The sequence below is a fragment of the Bison bison genome, unplaced genomic scaffold, assembly GCF_000754665.1.
Source record: "Bison bison bison isolate TAMUID 2011002044 unplaced genomic scaffold, Bison_UMD1.0 scf7180017864256, whole genome shotgun sequence".
Taxonomy (NCBI): domain Eukaryota; kingdom Metazoa; phylum Chordata; class Mammalia; order Artiodactyla; family Bovidae; genus Bison; species Bison bison.
The window spans coordinates 1,049,385-1,073,481 of NW_011494828.1; the positions used below are offsets into that span (position 1 = coordinate 1,049,385).

At 39.8% G+C, this 24,097-nt stretch overlaps 1 protein-coding gene across 1 annotated transcript in view; it reads right to left on the reverse strand.

Moving 5' to 3' along the window:
- The window catches only part of ZSWIM5 (zinc finger, SWIM-type containing 5), a gene marked incomplete at its 5' end in the record, with an annotated part of 158,640 nt that overhangs the window by 28,562 nt on the left and 105,981 nt on the right, over positions 1-24,097 (reverse strand). Inside the window, 5 exons of the mRNA XM_010847827.1 lie at positions 1,599-1,775; positions 7,078-7,257; positions 14,721-14,871; positions 16,315-16,463; positions 21,449-21,805. Coding sequence (XP_010846129.1) covers positions 1,599-1,775; positions 7,078-7,257; positions 14,721-14,871; positions 16,315-16,463; positions 21,449-21,805 — 1,014 coding nt within the window. The remainder of the gene's footprint in view (positions 1-1,598; positions 1,776-7,077; positions 7,258-14,720; positions 14,872-16,314; positions 16,464-21,448; positions 21,806-24,097) is intronic.

The following is a 24,097-nucleotide window of genomic DNA, read 5'->3' on the forward strand; positions in this document are numbered from 1 at the left end:
AAAGGTGGAGTCTAGAATGTTAAGCTTTGAATGCCATTCTAAGAAGTTTGGATTTACCTTAGGCATAATGAATGACTACCAAACACTTATAAATGGGGAAGGGATTAAAAATTATAGGAATAATTATAGAAAATACAGATAAAATAGAAAATAAAAATCAGAGATAACCATTATTTCTAATTTCATATTTTATGAAAAATATGTATCTCTAGACTTTCCTAATTTTAATAAAAATGAAGTATTATAATTATTGTTTTATAATTAGGTTTTTCCACTTAATAATTCATTTTAAATATTTTTCCATACCATTAAATATACTTCCATAATATTAAAAATGATTATATATCATTCCACTAAATATGTGTACTACCCATTGGCTCAATCAGTCCCCTATTGCTGGACGTTATTGTTTTTAATTTTTCTCATCTATACGTTATATGTTCATGCTTTAATAAACCTCATAACTTTATGCACATTCTTAGTTAATTATAGCTCAGGATAAATTCCTAGATGTAGAATTCCTGGATCAAGGGCTATGAATTTATTTTAAAGGCTTTTGATAAGTGTTGCTGAAATGCAGTAAGTATTTACATTCCTACCAGTAGTATACTACTGGTACCAGTACTACTACTACCAGTAGTATATGAGATTATGATATCCAATGTAGCCTCTCCTGCACCAAAACCAGTTATCTTTATTTAAAAAAAATTCCTATTTGACAACTGAAACATGGTAATTCAGTGTTGTTTTGATTTGGATCTTTGTTTATAATGGGGTGTGTATTTTTCACACACTTGTTAGATTTATGTTTTAAAAGTATTAGATCAGAGAAGAAGAAAAATAATCAGTGGGAATTTCAAGTAGTGACCTACAGTGAGTTTGGCCAAAAACTTTCAAGAGAAAGACAGGCACACATCCAGATTCAGCAGGCTCTTGTGAAAGACAAAGATATGGGATGAGGGACAGAGGTAGGGAATTAGGAGATGATAATAAAAATGTATGCTATTGTTTTAAGACTCAGAGAATGAATATTATTTTATAAGTGTGTAGTGTGGAATATACATTCTGTAACAAAGTCAAGAATAGACTAACAGAAGGCCAGAGGAGAGTTTAAACTCATGATGGAACAGCTTTATTCTGTGATGATAAAGGAAGGAATGAGGAAAGGAAGACAGCTTGGTGACAAATGCAGACAGTCTGAGCTACTAGTACAGAGCAATTTAAGTTTCAAAGTTCATGCCTTTTTAGCAAAATATGTAATTTCAGAGTAGATTCTAATGTTGCTCAGTAACTGCTAAGAGTCTATGAACTGATGTCCAATGGTTTTGTTAGTACTCCTTTAGATTTATTAGCTCCTTTCCCCTCCCCAAATTCAGGAAACAATAGAAATACCTCTATTTGAGATTACTGTACTTCAGCTGAGAACATATACAAGTGGCTCAGGCTATACCCTGAGGCCTTAGTCAAGGCCCCAAAAGATCTGGATGAAGACTGTCCAAAGGGTAGTTGTGTCGCTGGTGTCTATGGAGATGGCTCACTCAGGCCTGACATGAGGTGAGACTGGGCTCTGGAATTCTTAGAGGGATAAGTGCACTTACCAAGCCACAGTGGTTGGCCTTGGGAATTGAAGAGTAGCCTCTCACTTTCCCGCTGGCAGGCAGGAGCTGTATATATATCACTGCTGATGATTCGCTGTAAGTGGCTGTCCTGCCAATGCAACTCACGGCCCTCTATGGCTCTAGTGAACACTGTTCGTCTTGGTCTGGATAAAGAATCTGGGGAAGGGAAATAAAAATGCAGCAGTTCGGTGATGGATAATCTGAAGATCTAACTCCTGTGTCTTCTTCAGGATGGGAGGACAGGCAGAAGAGTGTACAGTGTATAGTTAGTGTAATAGTGTATTGTTAGTGAGAGCAGCAACTCTGCCATTTGTCTGGCTGTTCGTTGTGTTACTTCTTTACTGGATAGCTTTTAGTGTGTCCCTGTCCTCTATGGGAAGAACCTTTCTACATAGATCTATGACTGAAGGCCAATTTCTTCTAAGACCCAGAGCTACATGAGAGAGAGGAGGGATAGTGATGCTCAGCTGCTCAATTATAAGGATTCAAACTTTCTACAGAAGCCAAAGGAAAAGATAGGCAGTGAGGTAATATCCTTGGTCAACCCATAACCAATTTCTTTTACAGTATGACCCATATCAGACTAAGTACTTCTGTCACATTGATATAAAAGCTGAAAAAGAGCTGCAGTCCTGTGTATTCTGGTATCTTTAATTTTTAAAATAATTCATTTTCTTTTGGCTGTGCTGGATCTTCATTGCTGTGTGGGCTTTTCTCTAGTTGTGGCAAGCAGGCTTCTCATTGTGGTGGCTTCTCTTACTGTGGAGCACAGGTTCTAGGCACTTGCCTTTCAGTAGTCACAGCACAGGGGCTCAGTAGTTGTGGCTCCTGGGCTCTAGAGAATAGGCTCAGTAGTTGTGGTGCACGGGCTTAGTTGCTTTGCGGTATGTGGGATCTTCTGGATCAGGGATCAAACCTGTCCCCTGCATTGGCAGGTGGATTCCTCACCACTGAGCCACCAGGGTAAGTCCTCTGGTATCTTTATCACACTAGTATCTGCAGGCTTACAACCTGTTCTCCAATAAGAAAACCTGAGGCTGACAAAAGATTAATTACATTGTTTTCTCAATGGAGTCCTACCAAACCATCTCTCTTCAGGAAAAGGGCTGAAGGGAAACAGCAGACAAAGTAAGCTCAATTCTTTAGGGTGGTGTGTAGGAACTGACTCATTAGAAAAGACCTTGATGCTGGGAAAGAGTGAAGGCAGGAGGAGAAGGGGACAACAGAGGACGAGATGGTCAGATGGCATCGACTCAATGCCAACTCAATGGACATGAGTTGGAGCAAGCTCCAGATGGTGAAGGACAGGGAAGCCTGGCATGCTGCAGTTCATGGGGTCACAAAGAGTCGGACACGACTGAGCAACTGAACAACGACAAAATACTGGAGTGGGTTGCCATTTCCTTTTCCAGGGGACCTTCCTGACCCAGTGATCGAACCTGAGTCTCCTGCATTGCAGGCAGATTCTTTACCATCTGAGCCACATGGGCTTTAATAAGGTAACATCTGAATAGAGACCTGAGGGAACTATAGAGCAAGCCTTAAACATAACTAAGGAAAGCGCATTCTAGGCAAAAGGAACAGCAAGTGCTAAGCTGAGGTGGGAACATATTTGAAGTGTTTGAGGGCAGGGCAGAGGCCAGTGTACCTAGAATGGAATGAGCAAGCCAGAAAGTCACAGGAGATGAGGTCAGAGAGGTACTAGGGAACCAGAACGGGCAGAGCCTTCTAGGCCATGAGGAAAGATGAGAAGCCACTCGAGGGCTTTGAGTTGTTGAAGGTGTATGATCTGATCTGACAACTGGCAGCAGCATAGAAAACAGACTTTAAGGTAGAAGCAGTTAGGAGGTCACTGCCATGATTCGTGAAAGATAATGGTAATCTGTTCAGAGTAATATGCAGTAGAGACGATGAGAGTAAATGAACTTTGGCTATGTTCTAAAGGCAAAGGTAACAGGATTTGCCCATGGATTAGATCTGAGGAATCTGGGTGAGAAAGAGAAGAATCAAGAATGACTCCAAGGTTTTTAAGGTAGACTTGCCATATGCAGAGATAGGGAAGTCTACACAAGAGAAGCAGGTTTGGGTGGGGCTTAAGAGTAAGAAATCCTACTGAGATGTCTATTAATATCTAAGAGGCAATATCGAAAAGGTAGTTAAACATGTAAGTCTGGAGTTGAGAGGAAAAGTTTGGGCAGGAGATATAAATTTGAATGTTGTTAGTACATAGATGATTATTAAAACAATGCAGTTATCAGGGGAGGAAATACAGAAAGAGAAGTGGTTTGATGACTGAGCCCTGGGTACTCTAGAATTTTAGGTTGGGAAGTGGTGGGGAGACAGTAAAGGAGACTGAGAAAGAGGGGCCAAGGAAGAGGAGAACCAAGAGAACAGTGTCGTGGAATAAGATGAAAAAGGTGTTTGAAAAAGAGTGACCAGCAGTAACAAATATTGTTGATAGATCAAGTAAATTCTGACTTGAAAACTAGATTTAGGAATGGTTAGCGTTAGTGACCAGTACAAGAGCTGTTTCAGTACTGGAGGGATGACTGCCTGACTAGAGTGAATTCAAGGGAGAATAAGAGCAGAAGAAGCAGAGAAGATAAATACATAACATTCTTTTGAGCATTTTTCTTAATTCTACCACTTATTTCTACTCTCTCAGAGAAATAGGGTGGTGGACAGGAGAGGCATGTAGGGTCAGAAAGTATGTTTTTTTGTTTTGTTTCAGGTGAACAATAAAACAATGTGCTGGTTTACTCCTAGGAATAATCCACAAAAATCTGTGATGCAGGAGAGAGGAGATAATTCCTGGGGTGATTCCAGATAAAAGAGAAGGAATAGGTTCTTAAGAACAAATGGAGGGCTTGGACTTAGACAGAAGCACAAAGAAAAATAGGGGAACAGGCAGAGTAGACGGGCATAGACAGAGGCAGATGTGATGACAGAGTTTTGGAGATTTTCTTCTGATTGCTTCTATATTCTCAGTGAACAGGAAGCAAGGCTCTAGGCTGAAAGTGAGGAAGGGGAGAAAGTATAGAAAGTTTTAAGGAAAAGACAATGTGAAACAGTAATTTAGAAGAGTGAAAGGAAGCATGGACTAGAGAAATGTAGGTGATGTATGGACAGTACAACGGGCCCACTTGAGATTAGTGGTCATGAATTTAAAGAAGACCAGTTATCATGGTCGTGTTTCTTGCCAATATGTTCACTGTGTGAGTGTGAGCACTGAGTAATTAGAAAGTCAGACCGAATTACTGAAGTGAAGGTTTTGCTATATGAATATAACTAAGGGAAAGAGGGACTTGAGTATGTTTGCAGGGTAGTGATTATAATGATGTATCAAGGAATCTAATCTGGATAAGGAGGAAAATGAGGCTACCACAAGAATGAAAAAGTGACAGGATCAAAATTCCTAGTGGGTCCAGGAATTACTGGAATATGCATAACAGACAAAATAATCTAGTAAGGCTGGTGGTGGTAATTAGAGCTGCTTGAAATTATGACTGTAAAGAAGGAGCAGTTATTGGTAATGAAAGGGTTGAGGGTATGACCTTGGGGTTGCATGGCTAAGTTATGTAGAAGATAGACTATTGGTACTTCCCTGGTGGTACAGTGGTTAAGAAACCACATGCCAATGCAGGGGACATGAGTTTGATCCCCGGCTGGGGATGACCCCACATGCCTGAGAGCAGCTAAGTCCATGCACTACAACTACTGAAGCCCAAGAACCCAAGAGTGCATGCTCTACAACAAGAGAAGCCATCACAGCGTGAGGCCTGTGCACTGCAACTAGAGAGCAGCCTCCACTCATCACAACTAGAGAAAGCCCACACACGGCAATGAAGAGAAGGCACAGCCAAAAATTAACACACATACACAAAAGATACACTATTAAAAGAGAGGAGGTCAAAGAACTCAGAGACTTGAATACTGGAAGTATCATCTATGTGGCTAAGAATTACAATAGAAGTAGGGACTGACAGTAGTGTTAGTGAGCCAACTGTCAAAAATCTTCAAGGAACAAGGGGTATTAACCCAGAGATAAAAACGACCAAAGCCAGGAGGGTAGCAGACAGCATATTTTAACAGCATCAACTTTAAAACTGGGGGGTATTTTAGGAAGGAGGATAGGATAATGATGTAGAAATGGCAATGAAGAGCAAGCAGGATGCCTACTGCTCCATCAGACCCAAAGGTAAACATACATGAGTGATAAATCAGTCACGGCCTGAGAAAACTTCACAGGAAACAATACCCTCAAATAAGAACCAGTAACGAGTGTTTTGGAACAAGAGAAGCCACCACAATGAAAAGCCTGCACAGCATAACTGAAGAGTAGCCTCCGCTCACTGCAACTAGATAATGCCTATGTGCAGCAATGAAGACCCAGCAATGTGGAAAAAAAAAAAAGAAACAGTAACAACAAATAACCAAAATAATATACAAGAAGGAAACCTCCAAACTGGAGGCATGTATTTATATGCAGCATTTGATTCTCTCTATGCCAATCCAAAGCCAATACTAAAAGCATGAATTCCTATGTTGTGGAGGTTAGATGAGCTACCCAGGAAAGGGGAGCTTCATGTGGCGAAGTTGCAGCCTTTTCATCTCTCATTACCTTGGTTGCCTTAAATACACTGATAATCAATTATGGAACAGTAGATGAAGACCAAGCAAGAACAATAATTTAAATGATTTCCTCCTTGAGGTTAAAAATATCAGTAGATTTATCACTTAAAATAAAAGGGAAGACATGTAAAATCAATGTTTGATAAAATCTACCAGTAAAGGATCCCCATGGGCTAAAGAGCAATCAATTGCTAGCAGCACACAGCCTGAGTTAGATGAACTAAAGCTGATGTGAATGCTGATGCCCAGTAATACCTGGTCAGTGGGCTCAAAAGGCAGAAGGTACAGTATCACTGTACTGGATTTGTCTTAAAATGGGGCAAGAGTAAGCAGTATCTTGGAAGCATGGCCCCTGCCTCCTCCCCCCAGATATCTGCTATATAAAAATTTGAGGAAAACAGAGAAAAGTAAGAAAAGCAGCTGTCAGGACATTTTTAAAAGTTTTTTTTTTTTTCCTGCAGGTATTCCATCTTTCCCTTGAGGTAAGTCTTCTGAGATAAAAACCAACTCCAATGGAGGCCAAGATCCATAAGTCATGAAGAACTTGAAGGGTAAAGAGGATTCATGCAGAGGGTTCTAGGAATTTATGCTGGGCACTGTAAGGACACAGCCAGAGCAGAAAAGGACAGCATCCCCAATGTCAAAGATAAAAATCTTGCCCTTATTTAAGGTTTGGCATTTCAAGATAAACAAAGGACAGGCTTTTCTTATTTAGGATGACAATTCTGACAGTACAAAAGTTGTCCAGCCACCTTCATTCTAGGGCTTTAACCTCTGACCTTTTGGAGTTCCAGGCACCAAGACCCTAGAATGACATCTGGCTCACCTGAACTGTGACTGGCATTCTGGGGAAGTGCATTGGTGATGTTGGGTAGTTCATGCCCATAGTTTCCATCCTCCAGGGGACAGACATCCAGGTCATTCCATTTCTGCAGTTGCTGCAGCCAACAGGATTTTTCTTCCAATTTGCAATGTGGATTTAAAATGATGCACACCCATAAGGCCCCTGGAAAAGAAAGCAACCACATCCTTGACATCTCTCCTTTGATGTATGTCTAAGCCTTAATTTTTCAGTTTACTCTTTTCTTCTATTTTCAGTTGGTAGGAAAAGTTTCCAAAACATCAGTTCTCAGTATAAAAAACCAAATCTGCTAAAGTTTTCAGAAATGCTTATTTTTCCTGCCCAAAGGTTTCTTAAAGCAGAGTAGCTATCCTGATATCTGGATATGTGCCTGTGTTTGATGAACAAGATAGATTTGGACTTGAATTCTGAGCTCAAATCTGCAGTCCAACAATTTATTGAGAGCTTTCTTGTTCAAGAGTTTGTATTGGAGAATAAGACACTGTTCCTACCCTTGAGGAACTCTGCAGTGGGGGAAGACAGAAAAATAAACACAGTGTCATTTGAATATGAATAAGTGTTAAGATAAAGATATGTTCAGGGTACAATAATAGCCAGAGCAAAGACATTTACTGTAAGAAGGAAGGTGCTCAGAAAAGGATTCAATTTTTGGTTAGTTGATCTTGGGCTTTCTGAGCTTCAAATCCCTCAACTGTAAAACAGATCATAATGTAGAGAGCCTGGCATATTACTTTGCATGTAGTGGAATTATATTTCCTTTTTCCAGGGAAAATAATTTATTTGGACTTGGATTTTGATACTGTTTTTCAGCTATGATGCCTTAAAACTATCACATTCTTGGATCTTCTCTGTCACTATAGCAGAGTATCATATATTCCACATAACCAGTAAGTACAGTTTCTTTGATCACATCACCCTTCTTTTCAAGCAAACCTGCTTCCTCTTTTCAAAGTTGGTTATGTGGCTGAGCCAGAAATATTCTCATTCTCAAGTTAACAATAAAACCCGGCTGCAGAATGTCTTAAGTTAAACATTCTTTGGGATGGAGCTACATCTGTGGATGGAGGTATATTCAGACACTATTTCAAGACCCCTTAAAGTCAAATAAGAATGTTTTAAAAGACCATTTAAGCCTCAATTTCAGGTACTAACTAGAAGATAAAAATTCATTTCTATAGGTTCAAATAAGTTTTTCAAATCCACAATGAAAAAGAAACTATATTATATAATACTGTATATTAAATATTGTATAATGATGGCTCTTAAGAGGATTATAGTTAGGAGTCAAATTGAGTGACTCTTAACTTATAATAATTGTAACCCAGGTGGCTCAGTGGTAAAGAATCCACCTCCCAATGCAGGAGAAAAAGGAGAGGCAGGTTTGATCCCTGAGTTGGGAAGATCCCCTGGAGAAGGAAATGACAACCCACTCCAGTCTTCTCACATGGAAAATCCCATGGACAGAGGAGCCTGTTGGGCTACAATTCATAGGCTCACAAAGAGTTAGACACTACTGAGCAACTGAGCACACACATACACAAATAATAATAATTATAATAAAGCACAGTAAATACCATTATAGCCATATATAAAGTGTTATGAGAATAGGTATGATGGAACAATTAACTCTGTACATGGGGTCAGGAAAAGTTACAACATTTGAGTTTGTCCTTGAAGAATAAACATGAGTTATTTCTAGTTAAAAATGGCTAACTAAACATGTATGTTTATCACCACTCCCTCTTAATACTTTATTAAAACAAAAGTGGAGAGATAAAAACAGGCATAAATATTCAAGGTAGTTCAGTACCTGCTCATTGCCTCTCCTGGAAGAAAACCAGAGCTTTACTCACTGGAAAGACTGATTCACAGAAGTTCTGGATTGGGAATACTACACAAAGCTGAGGGTAGGTTTTCCATACTAAAAACTGAGGGATTAAGAAAAACATACATATGGAACAAATGAACACCCCCACCCCCACCATGCAGTCCTCTTTCCCTGCTTGGTTGTGAGAAGACTGTGGTGGTCTTATAATTAAGACATTGTGTTCATGTCCTAGCGTTTTGTGGAAGGTAGAACTTGTGAGTAATAAGATTAGCTGAGGAAATACCTAAGCAAAGTGCTGAAGGAGCAGCCTGGTTCCTCTGCTTAGAGTAAAATGCAAGAAGAAAGAAATTATTTAAAGACAGAACTGTTCATCAAAAAGGAAGTAAAATGTAAAGATCTGGAACATTCTCAGCCTATGCACATTGAAAAGAATGAGAAAGGCCGTTTGGGAAAGAACCCTAAGGGTGTGACCTTAAAAGAGGTAAATCCTCATCTTTCATTGTAGGAAGAAAAAGAGAACATCTATAATTTTATAATTTTAAAAATTAAGAAAGAACGGTCATTTAGAAATGTGGAGGCATATTAGAAAAAGCAGCTAAAAGAATTAAAAATTGCTCTTTCTAAGAAGTAGGAACTGACAATGTGAAGGAATATGGCAGAGGAATACTGCTTTTTATTTGACATTTTAACCTGTGTACATGTATTACTTCATTTTAAAAGAAGAACAAGAGATAAATAGGAGTTGTTTAAGCGCAGATATGGCAGGAGAGTATGTACCAAAACAGGGGGAAGGACATAAGGGAAAGCAAAAATGCTGAGATGTCATTGTAGTCTCTCTGAATATTTGTAGTCTATTGGATGTTTTTTCCTTTTGGTAGAAAATTTTTGTAATCTAGGATATCAGCTTTTAATACTATTGGGACTGTGAGTTCCTATCAATAAAAGTGTCCTTTCTGAACACCAGGTGGCAAGAAATCTTTAATATACAGGAGGTAAAAAATTCTGAACAGTGTGGCAGTAAGAAAGATGCACAAATATTCAGATCATAAAAGTTACTTTCTCAGCTTTTAGAATTTAAGAATCCTAAAGGTCTGTATAAACCTCATGAAAAAAATTGTTTCCTTCACATAGTAGGTCTTCTCCTATGGTGTCTGTGTTACACTGTTTGCTGGTTCTTGTAAAATTAATGTAGGAATAGGGTATGGTCAATTTTATTGGAAACTGCTGAGAGGTCAAGTAACAACAGAGAAGAGCAATATGGCAGACACTGGTGGTTTTAACCAAAGCTACTTAACAGTAGAGTGACAGCAATGAGCAATGGAAGACTGCAGTGGGCTCAAGAGAGCATATGGAGGTAAGCAAATGGAAAGAGGGACGAGGTTTTCAAGAAGTGTTGTTCTGAAGGTAAAAAGAGAAATAGGGTAATGATTAGAGGAGGAGGGGAAAATCAAAGGCACTTTATGAGACTGAAAATATTAGACCATATTTGTATTCTGATGGAATTGATCCAGTATTGAGGGAGAAATTAATGATACCAGAGAAAAGAGAAATTGCAGGAGCAAAATTCTTGAGAAAAGGAAATGGCATAGGAACAGGAGCAAATATGTAAAGACTGGTCTTTTATGGGAGCAGAGATACTTTATAGGTTTTAAAAGAAAATTTTTAAAAATGTGCACCCGTGGCTGATTCATGTCGATGTATGGCAAAACCCACCACAGTATTATAAAGTAATTATCCTCCAATTAAAATAAATAAATTTTTTTTTAAAAAGCATATGTGTACAGACGTGGGGAGATGAGAAAACCATGCCTGACTGCTTCTATTATCTCCCGTTCAGAAACTGAAGGTACTGAGGCCACTCCTCCCGTTCCTACTATCCCTGCTGAGACCATCCCCAGAGGAGTAGGCCTTTTGACCAGTGAGGAACCCTCAGAGTAGTCGGGGTGGGGGGCATGAATGTACATGCTCTAGTGTCTAATCCAATAACGCAGTGTTTTACAAAATGTGGTCTCTGGAAGAATGTCATCAGCATCCTCTGGGAATTTGTTGGAAATGCAAAGTATCAGGTCCTACTCCAACTGACAAGATCAGAAACTCGGGGACAGGGCCCAGCAATCTATTTTAACAAGTATTCCAGGTGATTCTGGGAAGATATAGATAGCGGTCTGTGTGGAATGCTGAGAGTTTCTTGGAAGGTTGATACAGCAATTTCTTAGATATGAAAATGTCACAACCAAGAGCTTTTCATAATGAATCTAAGTAACTAACAAAAGCTTTAGAAGCACTGGGGTCATGCTCCGCTTACTTCCTGTCACCTACCAAGGCCAAGTCCAAATCCACAACACAATCCTTCGATTGTCACAGAAATTATTCCCAAGAGATTCAGGACTCAGATAAACCTGACGCTCTGAAGGTTAATTTCAAATTCTTAAAAAAAACATGCACTTTTGGGGAAAACAGTACATACGAGATGAAATTGAGGGAGATGTTGCACAAGGATGCTTGATTTGGAGCTGGACAGGCTGGGGCTCCAGTGTTAGAGCCACCACCTGCTAGTGTGTAACTTTGAACAAAAAACTTTCTGAGCTCCATTTTTCTCACCTGAACATATGGAGATGCTGATGTCTTATCCTTGAAGGGTCCATGCCTACAATCCCTTCTGAGGGAAGCTGTTTCCAAGTTGCCATGCACTGTGTTACATGACCCTGGTCACAAGTGGTTAGACCAGTAACTTAAATTAATAGTTCAACATTCCTGTACTTTGGAAAATGTGATTGTGTCAGAGAGACAGTTTTCTATACTTCTTTATTTCATTCTGTATCCAGAAGTAACCAGAGGTGTCTCTGTTTCTTTGCAATAAACACACAATTACTTCATAGGTTTGTTATGAGAATTAAACATGCATACAATCTTTAACACAGAGACTGGCACATAATGTTCAATAATGTAGCTGTTCATTATTAATGAAAACTGCAAAGCTATAGTGCCTCAGGTGATATGAAGCCCCAGCACTCAAACCAAAACCCCACATTTACCAGCCCCAAAGTAACCACATAAAGTCTGAATCATTAAGCCTTATTCCCCAAAGCTTTTAGCTCTAAGACTATAATGTATTAATATATGCTTTGGGGAATTCACTAAAATCCTAAGCTGTAGTGGTTTTTTGGTGCTATTTTGTATGAGAGGAAAGTTTGTCATTGCTTTCTGGGGTGGACAAAGTACAGAGAAGCTATATTAGAAATTTCAGAATATGCCATAGACAACTTTTCTAGTATAACCCCAAAGTGGGGCCGTGACTGGATTGTACGTTCAGAGTATGAAGGATTCTGCAAACAGGGAGGGGAGTTGAGTATCACCACTGCAAAACTGTCATTGAAATGGGAATGATGAAGATAAATAATGACTAAAGAAGATGGTCTTAATGACAAGAATCTTGAACAAAGAGACCATTCAGGAGGCCACAGGTCTAATTTAATCTAAAAGTCCCATGGTCCTCAACCAGACCAGTTATGACAAGAAATAAAAAGTGTAAATGAACACTAAATTACATTTTAAAGGTCAAGGAATCAAATTATATTGGTGACTGGATGTAGGGAATAAAACAAAAATGAGTGCTTGACAGTAAGTTTTGTCGAATAAGAAATGGTGGTGCCGGGGGCTGGTCGCGCGGAGGGGCGGTGCCACCTCGCTGAGTGGTCCCAGGCGGCCTCGCGCTCCGCCGGGCGCTCGGGATCCCCCCCCCCCCAAAAAAAAAAGAAATGGTGGTGCCAATGCCAGGTTCAGGGGAATCTTTCTTCATAGAAGGCCTGATTTCATTTTTGGATTTCTCAAGTTTGAGGTGATTAGGAGATTTTTTCAGTAGAAATGGTCATAGGGCAGCAGCTAATACAAGACTGGAAATGAGATAATCGAAAGAGGATGAGGAAGAGATCACCACAGAGGTTACTCTGAGGTCATGATACTAAAAAAAAAAAAAAGAGTTCTCAAAGGACTGGAAAAGGTCAGTTTTCATTCCAATCCCAAAGGAAGGCAATGCCAAAGAATGTTCAAACTACCACACATTTGCACTCATCTCACATGCTAGCAAAGTAATGCTCAAAATCCAAGCCAGGCTTCAACAGTACGTGAATCGTGAACTTCCAGATGTTCAAGCTGGATTTAGAAAAGGCAGAGGAACCAGAGATCAAATTGCCAACATCCACTGGATCATAGAAAAAGCAAGAGAGTTTCAGAAAAAAATCTACTTCTGCTTTATTGATTACACCAAAGCCTTTGACTGTGTGGATCACAATAAAGTGTGGAAAATTCTAAAAGAGATGGGAATACCAGACCACCTGACCTGCTTCTTGAAAAATCTATATGCAGGTCAAGAAGCAGCAGTTAGACATGGAACAACAGACCGGTTCCAAATTGGGAAAGGAGTATGTCAAGGCTGTATATTGTCACCCTGCTTATTTAACTTATATGCAGAGTACATCATGAGAAATGCTGGGCTGGATGAAGCATAAGCTGGAATCAAGACTGCCAGGAGAAATATCAATAATCTCAGATATGCAGATGACACCACCCTTATGGCAGAAAGTGAAGAGGAAGCCTCTTGATGAAAGTGCAAAAGGAGAGTGAAAAAGTTGGCCTAAAGCTCAACATTCAGAAAACTAAGATCATGGCATCCGGTCCCATCACTTCATGGCAAATAGATGGGGAAACAATGGAAACAGTGGCTGACTTTATTTTTTTGGCTCCAAAATCACTGCAGATGGTGACTGCAGCCATGAAATTAAAAGACACTTGCTCCTTGGAAGAAAGGCTATGATCAACCTAGACAACATATTAAAAAGCAGAGACATTACTTTGCTAACAGAGGTCCATCTAGTCTAGTCAAAACTATGGCTTTTCCAGTAGTCATATATGGATGTGAGAGTTGGACTATAAAGAAAGCTGAGTGCTAAAGAATTGATGCTTCTGAAGTGTGGTGTTGGAAAAGACTCTTGAGAGTTCCTTGGATGGCAAGGAGATCCAACCAGTCTATCCTAAAGGAAATCAGTCCCGAATATTCATTGGAAGGACTGAAACTGAAACTGCAGCTGAAACTCCAATACTTTGGCCACCTGATGTGAAGAACTGACTCACTAGAAAAGACCCAGATGCTGGGAAAGATTGAAGGAGGGAGGAGAAGGGGCCAACAGAGGATGAGATGGTTGGATGGCATCACTGACTCAATGGACATGAGTTTGAGCAAGCTCTGGGAGTTGGTGATGGACAGGGAGGACTGGTGTATTGCAGTCCATGGGGTTGCAGAGAGTCGGACATGACTAAGCAACTGACCTGAACTGAACAAAGGAGAATAGAGAAAGAAAAATAGAAGTCCAGGGCTCAAGGCTTAGAAATGGCCTTATGGCTAAGAGGTTTGCTGGAAATGATAAAGAAAAGCAGGCCCAGGGAATGCAAGAAAAGTGAGAATAGCAAGTATTTGGAAAGCCAAGCTAATGCCATGAGACAGAAGCCAAGGCAAAAGGTTTTCTCTCACTAAAAGCTTCTGTATGGTAATATCTGGAATAGAACGCTGGTGTCAGTAGCAAAATATAAGGCTGTGGAAGAAACACAAGTGAATTCAAAATGACTCTGGGTGGCCTCTGTAGAACCTAAATCTTCCACCATTTGGGCTAAAGTTCACTTAGCAAGATCTATGTAATGACTAATGACAAGTATTCACTAACACTATTGCTGGGGACAAGCTCACAGGATAGACATAGCGCTTCTCTGAGATATGGGGACTTACCTAGCTCATCCCAGAGCTGCCTGCACTTATCTGTCATGCTTGTTCCTTGTTGCCTCCACAGTGTGAGTCGTGGGTCGGCCATAAACTGTTCAGTTATTAGTGTCAGCATCCTGGCTCCATTGGAATCTCTCATCCGCAGCATCTCTCGAACCTGACACATAAGGAGGGGCAGGTGGTTGGTGACTGTACATCATAACAAAGTAGGAGGAGAAGAAGGGGAGGAGGGGGAGGAGAAGATGAAGTATCTAAGCACAGCATATCCAAGGAGCCAAAAAGAAGGCCTCTTCTTCTGTAAGCAAGTTCTCTGCATGTATCAAGAGATCCTGCTGTGTGCAATGAGATACCACTTCATACTCACAAGGATGGCTAGAATAAAAAAGCTAGATAATAAGTGTTGGCAAGGATATAGAGAAATCAGAACTCTCATACACTGTTTAGTGGGATTGTAGAATGATGCAGTCACTTTGGAAATCAGTCTAGAAATTCCTCAAATGATTAAACATAGAGCTACCATATGGCCTACTAATTCCATTCCTAGAGAGAAATGAAAATATATATGTCCACACAGAAACACTGTACAAGAATGTTTATAGGAGCATTATTTATAACAGCTTAGAGGTGGAAACAATCCAAATGCCCATCAACAGACAAACAGATAAAAGAAATGTGTGGTATCCATACAATGGAATATTATTTGGCCATAAAAAGGAATGAAGTACTGACACATGCTACAACATGGATATATGTTTTTAAGTATTTTGAAATACTATGCCAGGAGAAAAAAGCCAGTCACAAAAGACTACATACTATAGGATTCCATTCCTAGGAAAGTCCAGAATAGGGAAATCTATAAAGACAGAAAGTACCTTAGTGGTTGCTTAGAGCTCGGGGAAGAGGGGCATGGGGAACAGGGGAGTGATAGGTAAAGGGAATGGGGTTTATTTTTAAGATAATGAAAATGTTCTAAAGTTGACTGCAGTGATAGCTGTACATATCTGTCAATATACTAAAAACCACTGAATTGTACAATTTTTTAAATGGGTGAATTTTATGATATGTGAATTATATTTCATCAAAGGTGTTAAGAAAGAAAAGAAAGAAAGCCTGCTGTGAGAGCCCCCAGTTCCAAAATACTAAGTTTCTGGAACTTCTCAGTGGCTAATACTCTGCACTCCCAATGCAAGGGGCCAGGGTTCAATCCTTGGTCAGAAAACTAGATCCCACATGCCACAACTAAGACCTGGCACAGCCAAATAAATCAGTTAATATTTTAAAAACAACAAAATATTGTCTCTTTAAGGCCTCATTGGGCAGCCTTGGGTTCAAGGCAGGGGGAGGTAGCTTCATTACTAATCCCCCCAGGAATGCAAACTCATTTAGAGACTGTGGAGCAAGAGGAAGAGGATGACCAGGGTGAGCAGTAGGGCTCCCTGGACGCAACCTGCTCTGGTCTGCTCTGCTCAGCTTCCCTCCACCCAAGTAGTTTTCAAGCATTCAGTACAGGTAGGTCAAGTGAGCTAGCTACAATGCATGAAGCCAGAAGTGTGGTGAGCCCAGTTTACTTAAGGGAAAAAAAAATCTTTTCATATCTTACCTTGGCAAACATTGAATTGAGTTGCTTTCCAGAGCCATAGTAACCACCCTGGGAGAGAAAGAGCTTCACTTGTTCTTTCACCTGTTCTTCATCCAAATGCCAACAGTTCTCATCATCAATGCTGGCCCCAGCTGTTGGGTCAGGAGCACCTGCGAGGAATAGGGTGGTGAAATGAATCTCCTGAGTTCCTACACTCCACACTCAGCAGGAGCAGCCCTCTGTGAGTATATTCAGAAACAGACAGGCATTCTGCCTTAATCTGGGCTTTGTCAATTGTGTGGCTCTCAATAAACATAAGAGAGTAGAGCTAGTTTCATGTTCACTGAAGTCTCAGTTGTATCCTCTCCCAAGGTCTACAAATATCATCCTGGGGTAAAAATGCACAAACACAAAAATAGTGATGTTTTTTTTTTCCCCTAGGAGAATGTAATTTTTCTTCTATTTTGTTTTTCTTTGAAGTTTAAAATAAGCCTAAAGCACACATATTATTTTAAAATTAAAAAAATACTTTCTTAGAAAATAAAAATTTCTCTTTTTAAAATTCACTATAAAATTGTAGCTTCTCAAGTGGAGTCAACAATTCTAAATTTCTGGAAACTTGCAACCCAGAGCACAGGCAGGGTTGTATACAGGGTGATGTTTTATAAATTTATACTCAGAATATCTTTCCTTCCTGGGCTCACCTCAATGACATCACTTAAAACACAGTGTTAGTTATTTACACATCCCTCTCCCCTAGTAGCCTGTTAGCTCCTTGCTCACAGTTGAATCATTTATAACACAGTTCTGGTAATGTGACAGGCACCTAAGAAATATCTGTGGAATGAAAACTGAATCTTCTTCTCTCACTTTCTCAAAGACTGAGTCCTGTGATAAGTTTTTAGAACCCTGTCTCCAAGTGACAAAAGACTATAAGTCAGTATAGTCTTATAGTATAAGTCAATACTCTATATGTGTGGTCGTGCAGTTGGTTACAAATTCATGTCATGTTTCATCAGTCAATCTACCTTTCTTCTTGTCCTCTTATATGAAAGCCTTATTTAAATGAAATCCAGGTCTGCAGAGAATAGTGCTCTTCTGCCATGCTTTTTCAGTGCATCTTACCATCCAGGAAATCAGGAGGACTCATATTTATTCTACAAATACTAATTAACATTAGGAGCAACCAGTTCATGGAATCTGCTATATGCTACTTTTCTTCAAATGTGTTATTCTCAACACAGTTCTGATCATATCCCTTCCCTGCTCAGAAGTCTTCAGTGATAAACTATTCTTTATAAATGAAGTCTAAACTTAGCTTAGCATTTAGGGCCCTTCCTCTTCAGGCCCTTTCACTTCCAGTCTTGTCTTTCCTATACTTATGCTATGTTTCAACTAGAAACTTAGTGTACCCAGAAGTCAATGACATTTCCTGACGACTTTATTTATGCTTTTCCCTTTACTTCCCTTCCTTTCCCCACAACCTGTTCTTTGGCCAAAAAGCATTACTTCTCATTGTCAGTGTTGCCTCAGCTCTATAGTCAGGGCTGCACTGAGAAAGGAAAACCATAAAATACGTATACAGAGAGGCTAACACTGCTGAAATTTACTTGGCAGGAAAGTCTCTCACTGAATTCACCATATAACCCATACACCTCACCTGTCAAAAGTATGCCCTTCATACTCATATGCATGAGAGTAATGTAGTAACTCTCTTCTTCAGTTCAGTTCAGTTCAGTCACTCAGTCGTGTCCAACTCTTTGGGACCCCGTGAATTGCAGCACACCAGGCCTCCCTGTCCATCACCAACTCCTGGAGTTCACTCAAACTCACGTCCATCAAGTCGGTGATGCCATCCAGCCATCTCATCCTCTGTCGTCCCCTTCTCCTTCTGCCCCCAATCCATCCCAGCATCAGAGTTTTTTCCAATGAGTCAACTCTTCGCATGAGGTGGCCAAAGTACTGGAGTTTCAGCTTTAGCATCATTCCTTCCAAAGAACACCCAGGACTGATCTCCTTTAGAATGGACTGGTTGGATCTCCTTGCAGTCCAAGGGACTCTCAAGAGTCTTCTCCAACACCACAGTTCAAAAGCATCTATTCTTTGGCACTCAGCCTTCTTCACAGTTCAACTCTCACATCCATACATGACTACTGGAAAAACTCTCTTCTTAGCACTTTATTATTACTTCTCTTAAAGACCTGTTGCATTTTGTTTTACAATAGAATTGAGCTTGTCTCATATACTCCCAACTACATTGAAGCTTTTAAAGAGTAGAGTAGGGATTCATTTTTGTACCTCACAGTGCCTGGATCATTACAGCATTGAATTAATATTTATAGAATGAACAAATGCATGTCCTATTGACCATCTAGATTTAAAACCCAGGTGGGCAAATAATATATCCTATACTACTTCTGTAAACTGAAAGTGGAAAAGAAAAACAAATATACTCCTTTCATCCTTCAATATTTGTTAAAAACAGCCATTTATTGAGTGCTTCCTACATGACAGTGTCTAAGTACTTTTTATACATATCCCTGCAGTGGCTATAAGACAGGACTGGAAAAGGTCAGTTTTCATTCCAATTCCAAAGAAGGGCAATGCCAAAGAATGTTCAAACTACACTGCACTCATTTCACTTGCATTCATTTCACATGCTAACAAGGTAATGCTCAAAATCCTTCAAGCTAGGCTTCAACAGTACGTGAACTAAGAACTTTCAGATGTACAAGCTGGATTTAGAAAAGGTAGAGGAAGCAGAGATCAAATTGCTAACATCCTTCTGATCATAGAAGGGCTTCCCAGGTGGCGCTAGTGGTAAAGAACCCGCCTCCTAATGCAGGAGATGTAAGAGATACTGGTTCGATCCCTAGGTTGGGAAGATCCCCTGGAGAAGGAAATGGCAACCCACTCCAGTATTCATGCCGGGAGAATGCCATGGACAGAGGAAGCTGGAAGGTTACAGTCCATGGGGTCGCAAAAAGTTGGACATGACTGAAGAGACTTAGCATAGTATACTGGATCATAGAAAAAGCAAGGGAATTCCAGAAAAACATCTACTTCTGCTTCACTGATTATGCAAAAGTCTTTGACTGTGGGGATCACAATAAACTGTGGAAAATTCTTTAAAAGATGGTTATATCAGACCACCTTATGTGTCTCCTGAGAAACCTGTAGCAACAGGTCAAGAAGCAACAGTTAGAACTGGACATGGAACAATGGACTGGTTCAAAAGTGGGAAAGGAGTATATCAAGGCTGTACATTGTCACTCTGCTAATTTAACTTATATACAGAGTACCTCATGTGAAATGCTGGGCTGGATGAAGCACAAGCCGGAATCAAAATTGCTGGAAGAAATATCAATAACCTCAGATATGCAGATGACACCACCCGTATGGCAGAAAGTGAAGAGGAACTAGAATTTTATAATTTCATTTATTTATTTAATTTATTTCTGGCTGTGCTGGGTCTTCATTGCTGTACGGGCTTTGCTCTAGGTGCGGCAAGTGGGAGCTACTCTGTTGTTTAGGTGTGTGGACTTGTGGAGCATGGGCTTTAGGGCACAAGGGCTTCAGTAGTTGCGTCTCCCTCTAGAGCACAGGCTCAACAGTTGTGGCACATGGGCTTAGTTGCTTCAGGCATGTGGGATCTTCCTGGATCAGGGATGGAACCTGTGTCTCTGGCATTGGCCGGCAGAATCTTTACCACTGAGGCATTGGCAGGTGATTCTTTACCATTGAACCACCAGGGAAGCCCCTTTAGAAAGCTACTCTGTAACAGTATCTCTCAAATAGAGCTCAGTTACCACGTGAATGGGCTTCCCAGGTGGCGCTAGTGGTAAAGAACTCTCCTGCATGAAACATAAGAGCTACAGGTTTGATCCCTGGGTTGGGAAGAGATCCCTGGAGGAGGGCATGGCAATCCACTCCAGTATTCTTGCCTGGAGAATCCCAGAGAGGAGCCTGGCGGACTATAGTTCATAGGGTTGCAGAGTCGGACATGCTGAAGTGACTTAGCATGCATGCATCCATCATGTAAACACAACTTTGAGGATAAAGCAACAGAAGACTATTTCTGCTAGACAGCAAGAGTTCCTGGAAGCTTGTCTGACTATCTTTATTTCTGATAAGTGATGAGGTTGTATGCAGGCCTTGATTAGTTCTCTTAGGCAACTGGGAAAGGCAGGCCCTTTAGCACATAGACCATAGTATTATACAGGCCATTAACCTAGTCTCACTGTCTTGTTCACACTAATACCAAAGTTATATCCTAAAAACAGAAAGGAAGTATAGAGAGGTATAAAAAACTTGAGTTCTGAAGTCAGGTGAGCCTAGGTTATAAATAATTTCCTTATTTACAAAATGGTTATAATATCTACCTCACAGGGTAGTTTTGAAAACTAAATGAATTAACATATATAAACATACATAAGGTTCTCATGTATGATGCCTGGAACATAGTAGAACCTAACCAACAAAATGAAAAATTGGCTCATATAGTTCCTCTTCTCAAAATTCTTCAACAGTTTCCTATGATTAAGTATCTACAACCTGACTTCATAACAAAAGCAAGCATTTACTTCAGCCTTAGCTGTTTTTTCTACTAGACTGTAAGATATCTGAAGACAGGAACCATGTCTGTTTTATGCCCTCAACAATCAGCAGTATCATATGCACAGAGCAGGTACTCAACATACATTTCTTGAATGAATAAGTGAACATCGTATCTCTCTCCATCCATTATATAGCTCATAAACACAATGCAAATGACACTCTTTAGAATAACCATGGTGCTATGCAGGATCCTGAAATGTTAAGGAATTCTGATATCCATTTCATTTCACTGAATGACATTCATTATTTCATGGTTTCTTTCACTTCTGAATATTCCAGGCTCCTAGAGGCAAGGATTATGTGGACACATGAAGTCCATAAACTGGTTTAATTTATAACTCTAACATCCTCTGTCATTTTCACCCAAACTTTATGAGGTGGACAATTGGATGGCTTTAAGAAACAGAGTTAATAAATAGTTTGGATAGAATAAACTGATTAAAGTTAAGTGATTACAATGGCAAAAGTATCCCAACCTCTAAACATGCAATAAAGCAACAAAATAGATTTTTCAGCAACAAAAATATTGTACAATTACCATTTACTTGGTTGATTTCAGAGTTGGAGGACAGAATCTCATCTGCCAATTTCTGTGCGGTAGGAAGAACTTCAGTGTGGTGTGCTGTGATCAAATATTGAATAAACTTTTGTAGCTGGTCCCTATTCATCTGGAAAAGGGTTTCTGAGATAGGAAGACGCAATTTGACTTGGTCTGGTCTACGGATCCTGTAGAGTGAGAGTGCTACCACGTGAGCACAGTAGAATATGTCTTTGTTCCCACAGCCACATGTTACTGAGGTGATTTTGCATCGATCAAAACTGATGGCAACTTTGTAAGTCACGGCTGGTTCAGAAGTAGTGGCTGGTTCAGTTACTGTGCCACTGAGATGGAAGCCTAAGGAAACAAAGAAGACAGGTTTAGAGATTCTCTAGTAAGAAACGTGAAGATTTTCATTTTGCATTCTAGTTCATCAATTCAGAAACTATTTGCTGAGTATCTTCCACATACACAGCAGGCTCTGTCAAAGGCCAATGAAATCTAGGTATAGTTCTTAAGGAACACACAATCTAGAAAAAGAGTCCTTACCCTTAAGTCTATGGACCTCCAGAACTAATAAGAAAACTTTTGTTTGTATGTATGTACATTCTTCTGGGGGAACATTTAATACCTTTTTTCATAATCTCAAAAAGGTTAATCAAGAAGCTTGAATAAGAGACTTCCCTGGTGGTCCAGTGGTTAGGAATCTGCCTGCCAATGCAGGGAACACAGATTTGATCCCTGACCCAGGAACTAAAATTTCACATGTGTGGGGCAACTAAGCCTGTGTGTCCCAACTACTGAGCTCGCACGCCCTAAAGCCCATGCTCTGCAAGAAGAGAAACCACCTCATCAAGAAGCCCATTGTGGTGGTTGGAGACTCAAGTGCTCTAACAATGAGTGAGCTTGAATGCACTACACACTTTCAAGGACTTCTTGTTTAGTTTTACAAGCACTGCATCCCTCCAACCCATCCCCAAGTCACAAAGCTAGCTCTGCCTTGAGAAAAAAGATTTGAACAAATTTCAGCTTACTGTTCTATGGCTGAGGCACCTTTCCTAGCTGGCCTCTACACTGTTTGGAAATTTTAGAATAAAATTGTACTGCAGCACTTTCTTCATTACGTATCACAATGGCTCTGACATCTCAGGGTCCAGGAAAAAAGCTGAACTATAAACTATAACCTGCTATGAGGTTAGCCCCCACAAGCATGTTATCCTATAAGTGTACCATGTTGTCCTTACCTTCAACATGCTCCAAGTGCCATTTAGGAATGAGACAAGATTCAAAAAGTGTGTTGCAATGGCCTCAGGCCCCTAACAATTGAGTTCTTTGTAAGCAGTCTTGCTTACATGTCATGCTTAAATGTGCAACAAGAGCTCTGAAAACATCAATATTAGCAAGAAATTGTTAAAAATTCAGGAATGGCTCATGGCTTAAAAGAGTTCCTATTCCCCTGCCTTCTAAACTAAATAGTGGCATAAGTGGAAATAGAAATGTAACTTAACATTGTGTTACAATGTTATAATCTTAATGTTACATTTGTAACGTAACAAATGTACTTAACATTTCTTTACCAGTATCACAGCTGGGGAATCCAGGACATTGGCTGGACCCAACCTTGGACTAAACAGAAAGTGCTAAGGATCAACCAGTTTTATAGCTATGGAAAATATAAATAAAATTTCTTTCCCAAATAAGGAAATCCTATGTTCTTCATGGCTTAGCTCAAATATCACTTCCAGACGAAACTCTATCTGGTGTCCCAGTTACAAAACTGAATCTTATTAAATGAAGAAACTTTAACATTTGTGCCTGTGGAGCCTACAGTTTAGTTTATAAGAGGGCATTTTACCCAGAATTGAGCAATAATTTCATCAGATAATTTCACAGATGAGGAATAGGCTCACATAAGTTATGCAATTTGCCCCAATTTTATTATATGATTACAGTCATGATAACAGAAATTAAAATGACTGTAAATTCACATTCTGAAACATTTTAGCCTTTAAAACCAATAAAAAATAAATTTGTAAAGAGTTTCCCTCAATTAATGTACTTCTTGAATACATCCAAATTGCTTCTTTTGCTTTAAAAAGAAAATAATTTTTCATCACTAACAGTTTTTGAGCACTTACCATGTGTTCTTTCATAAGCATTATATCATTTAACCCTCACCACAATGTTATATGTTTAGTACTATTAACCCCATTTTTTGTAGGTAAAGAAACTGAGGCTTAGAGAAACAATTTAAGTTGCCTAACTTCATACAGCCTGTAAGCGGAAGAGCTAGGATTTGAACCCAGGCAGTCTGGCTTCAGAGTTTGTGCTCCTAACAATCACATTTTATTTCTATTATAGTGTTCCCCAAACACTAATTTCATTTTCCTAGCTTAGGAAAATCAGAGTGATGCTGGGTACTGTTCCTTAATTTTTTTTACTAACTCAATTTTCATCCTTTGTTTGTATACAGTCAGCTACTATGATACTAAATTTGCAAACTGATAAAAAAAAACGCCCCCTAACAAAATTTTCCAAGCCAGGCTTCAGCAGTATGTGAACCGTGAACTTCCAGATGTTCAAGCTGGTTTTAGAAAAGGCAGAGGAACCAGAGATCAAATTGCCAACATCCGCTGGATCATGGAAAAA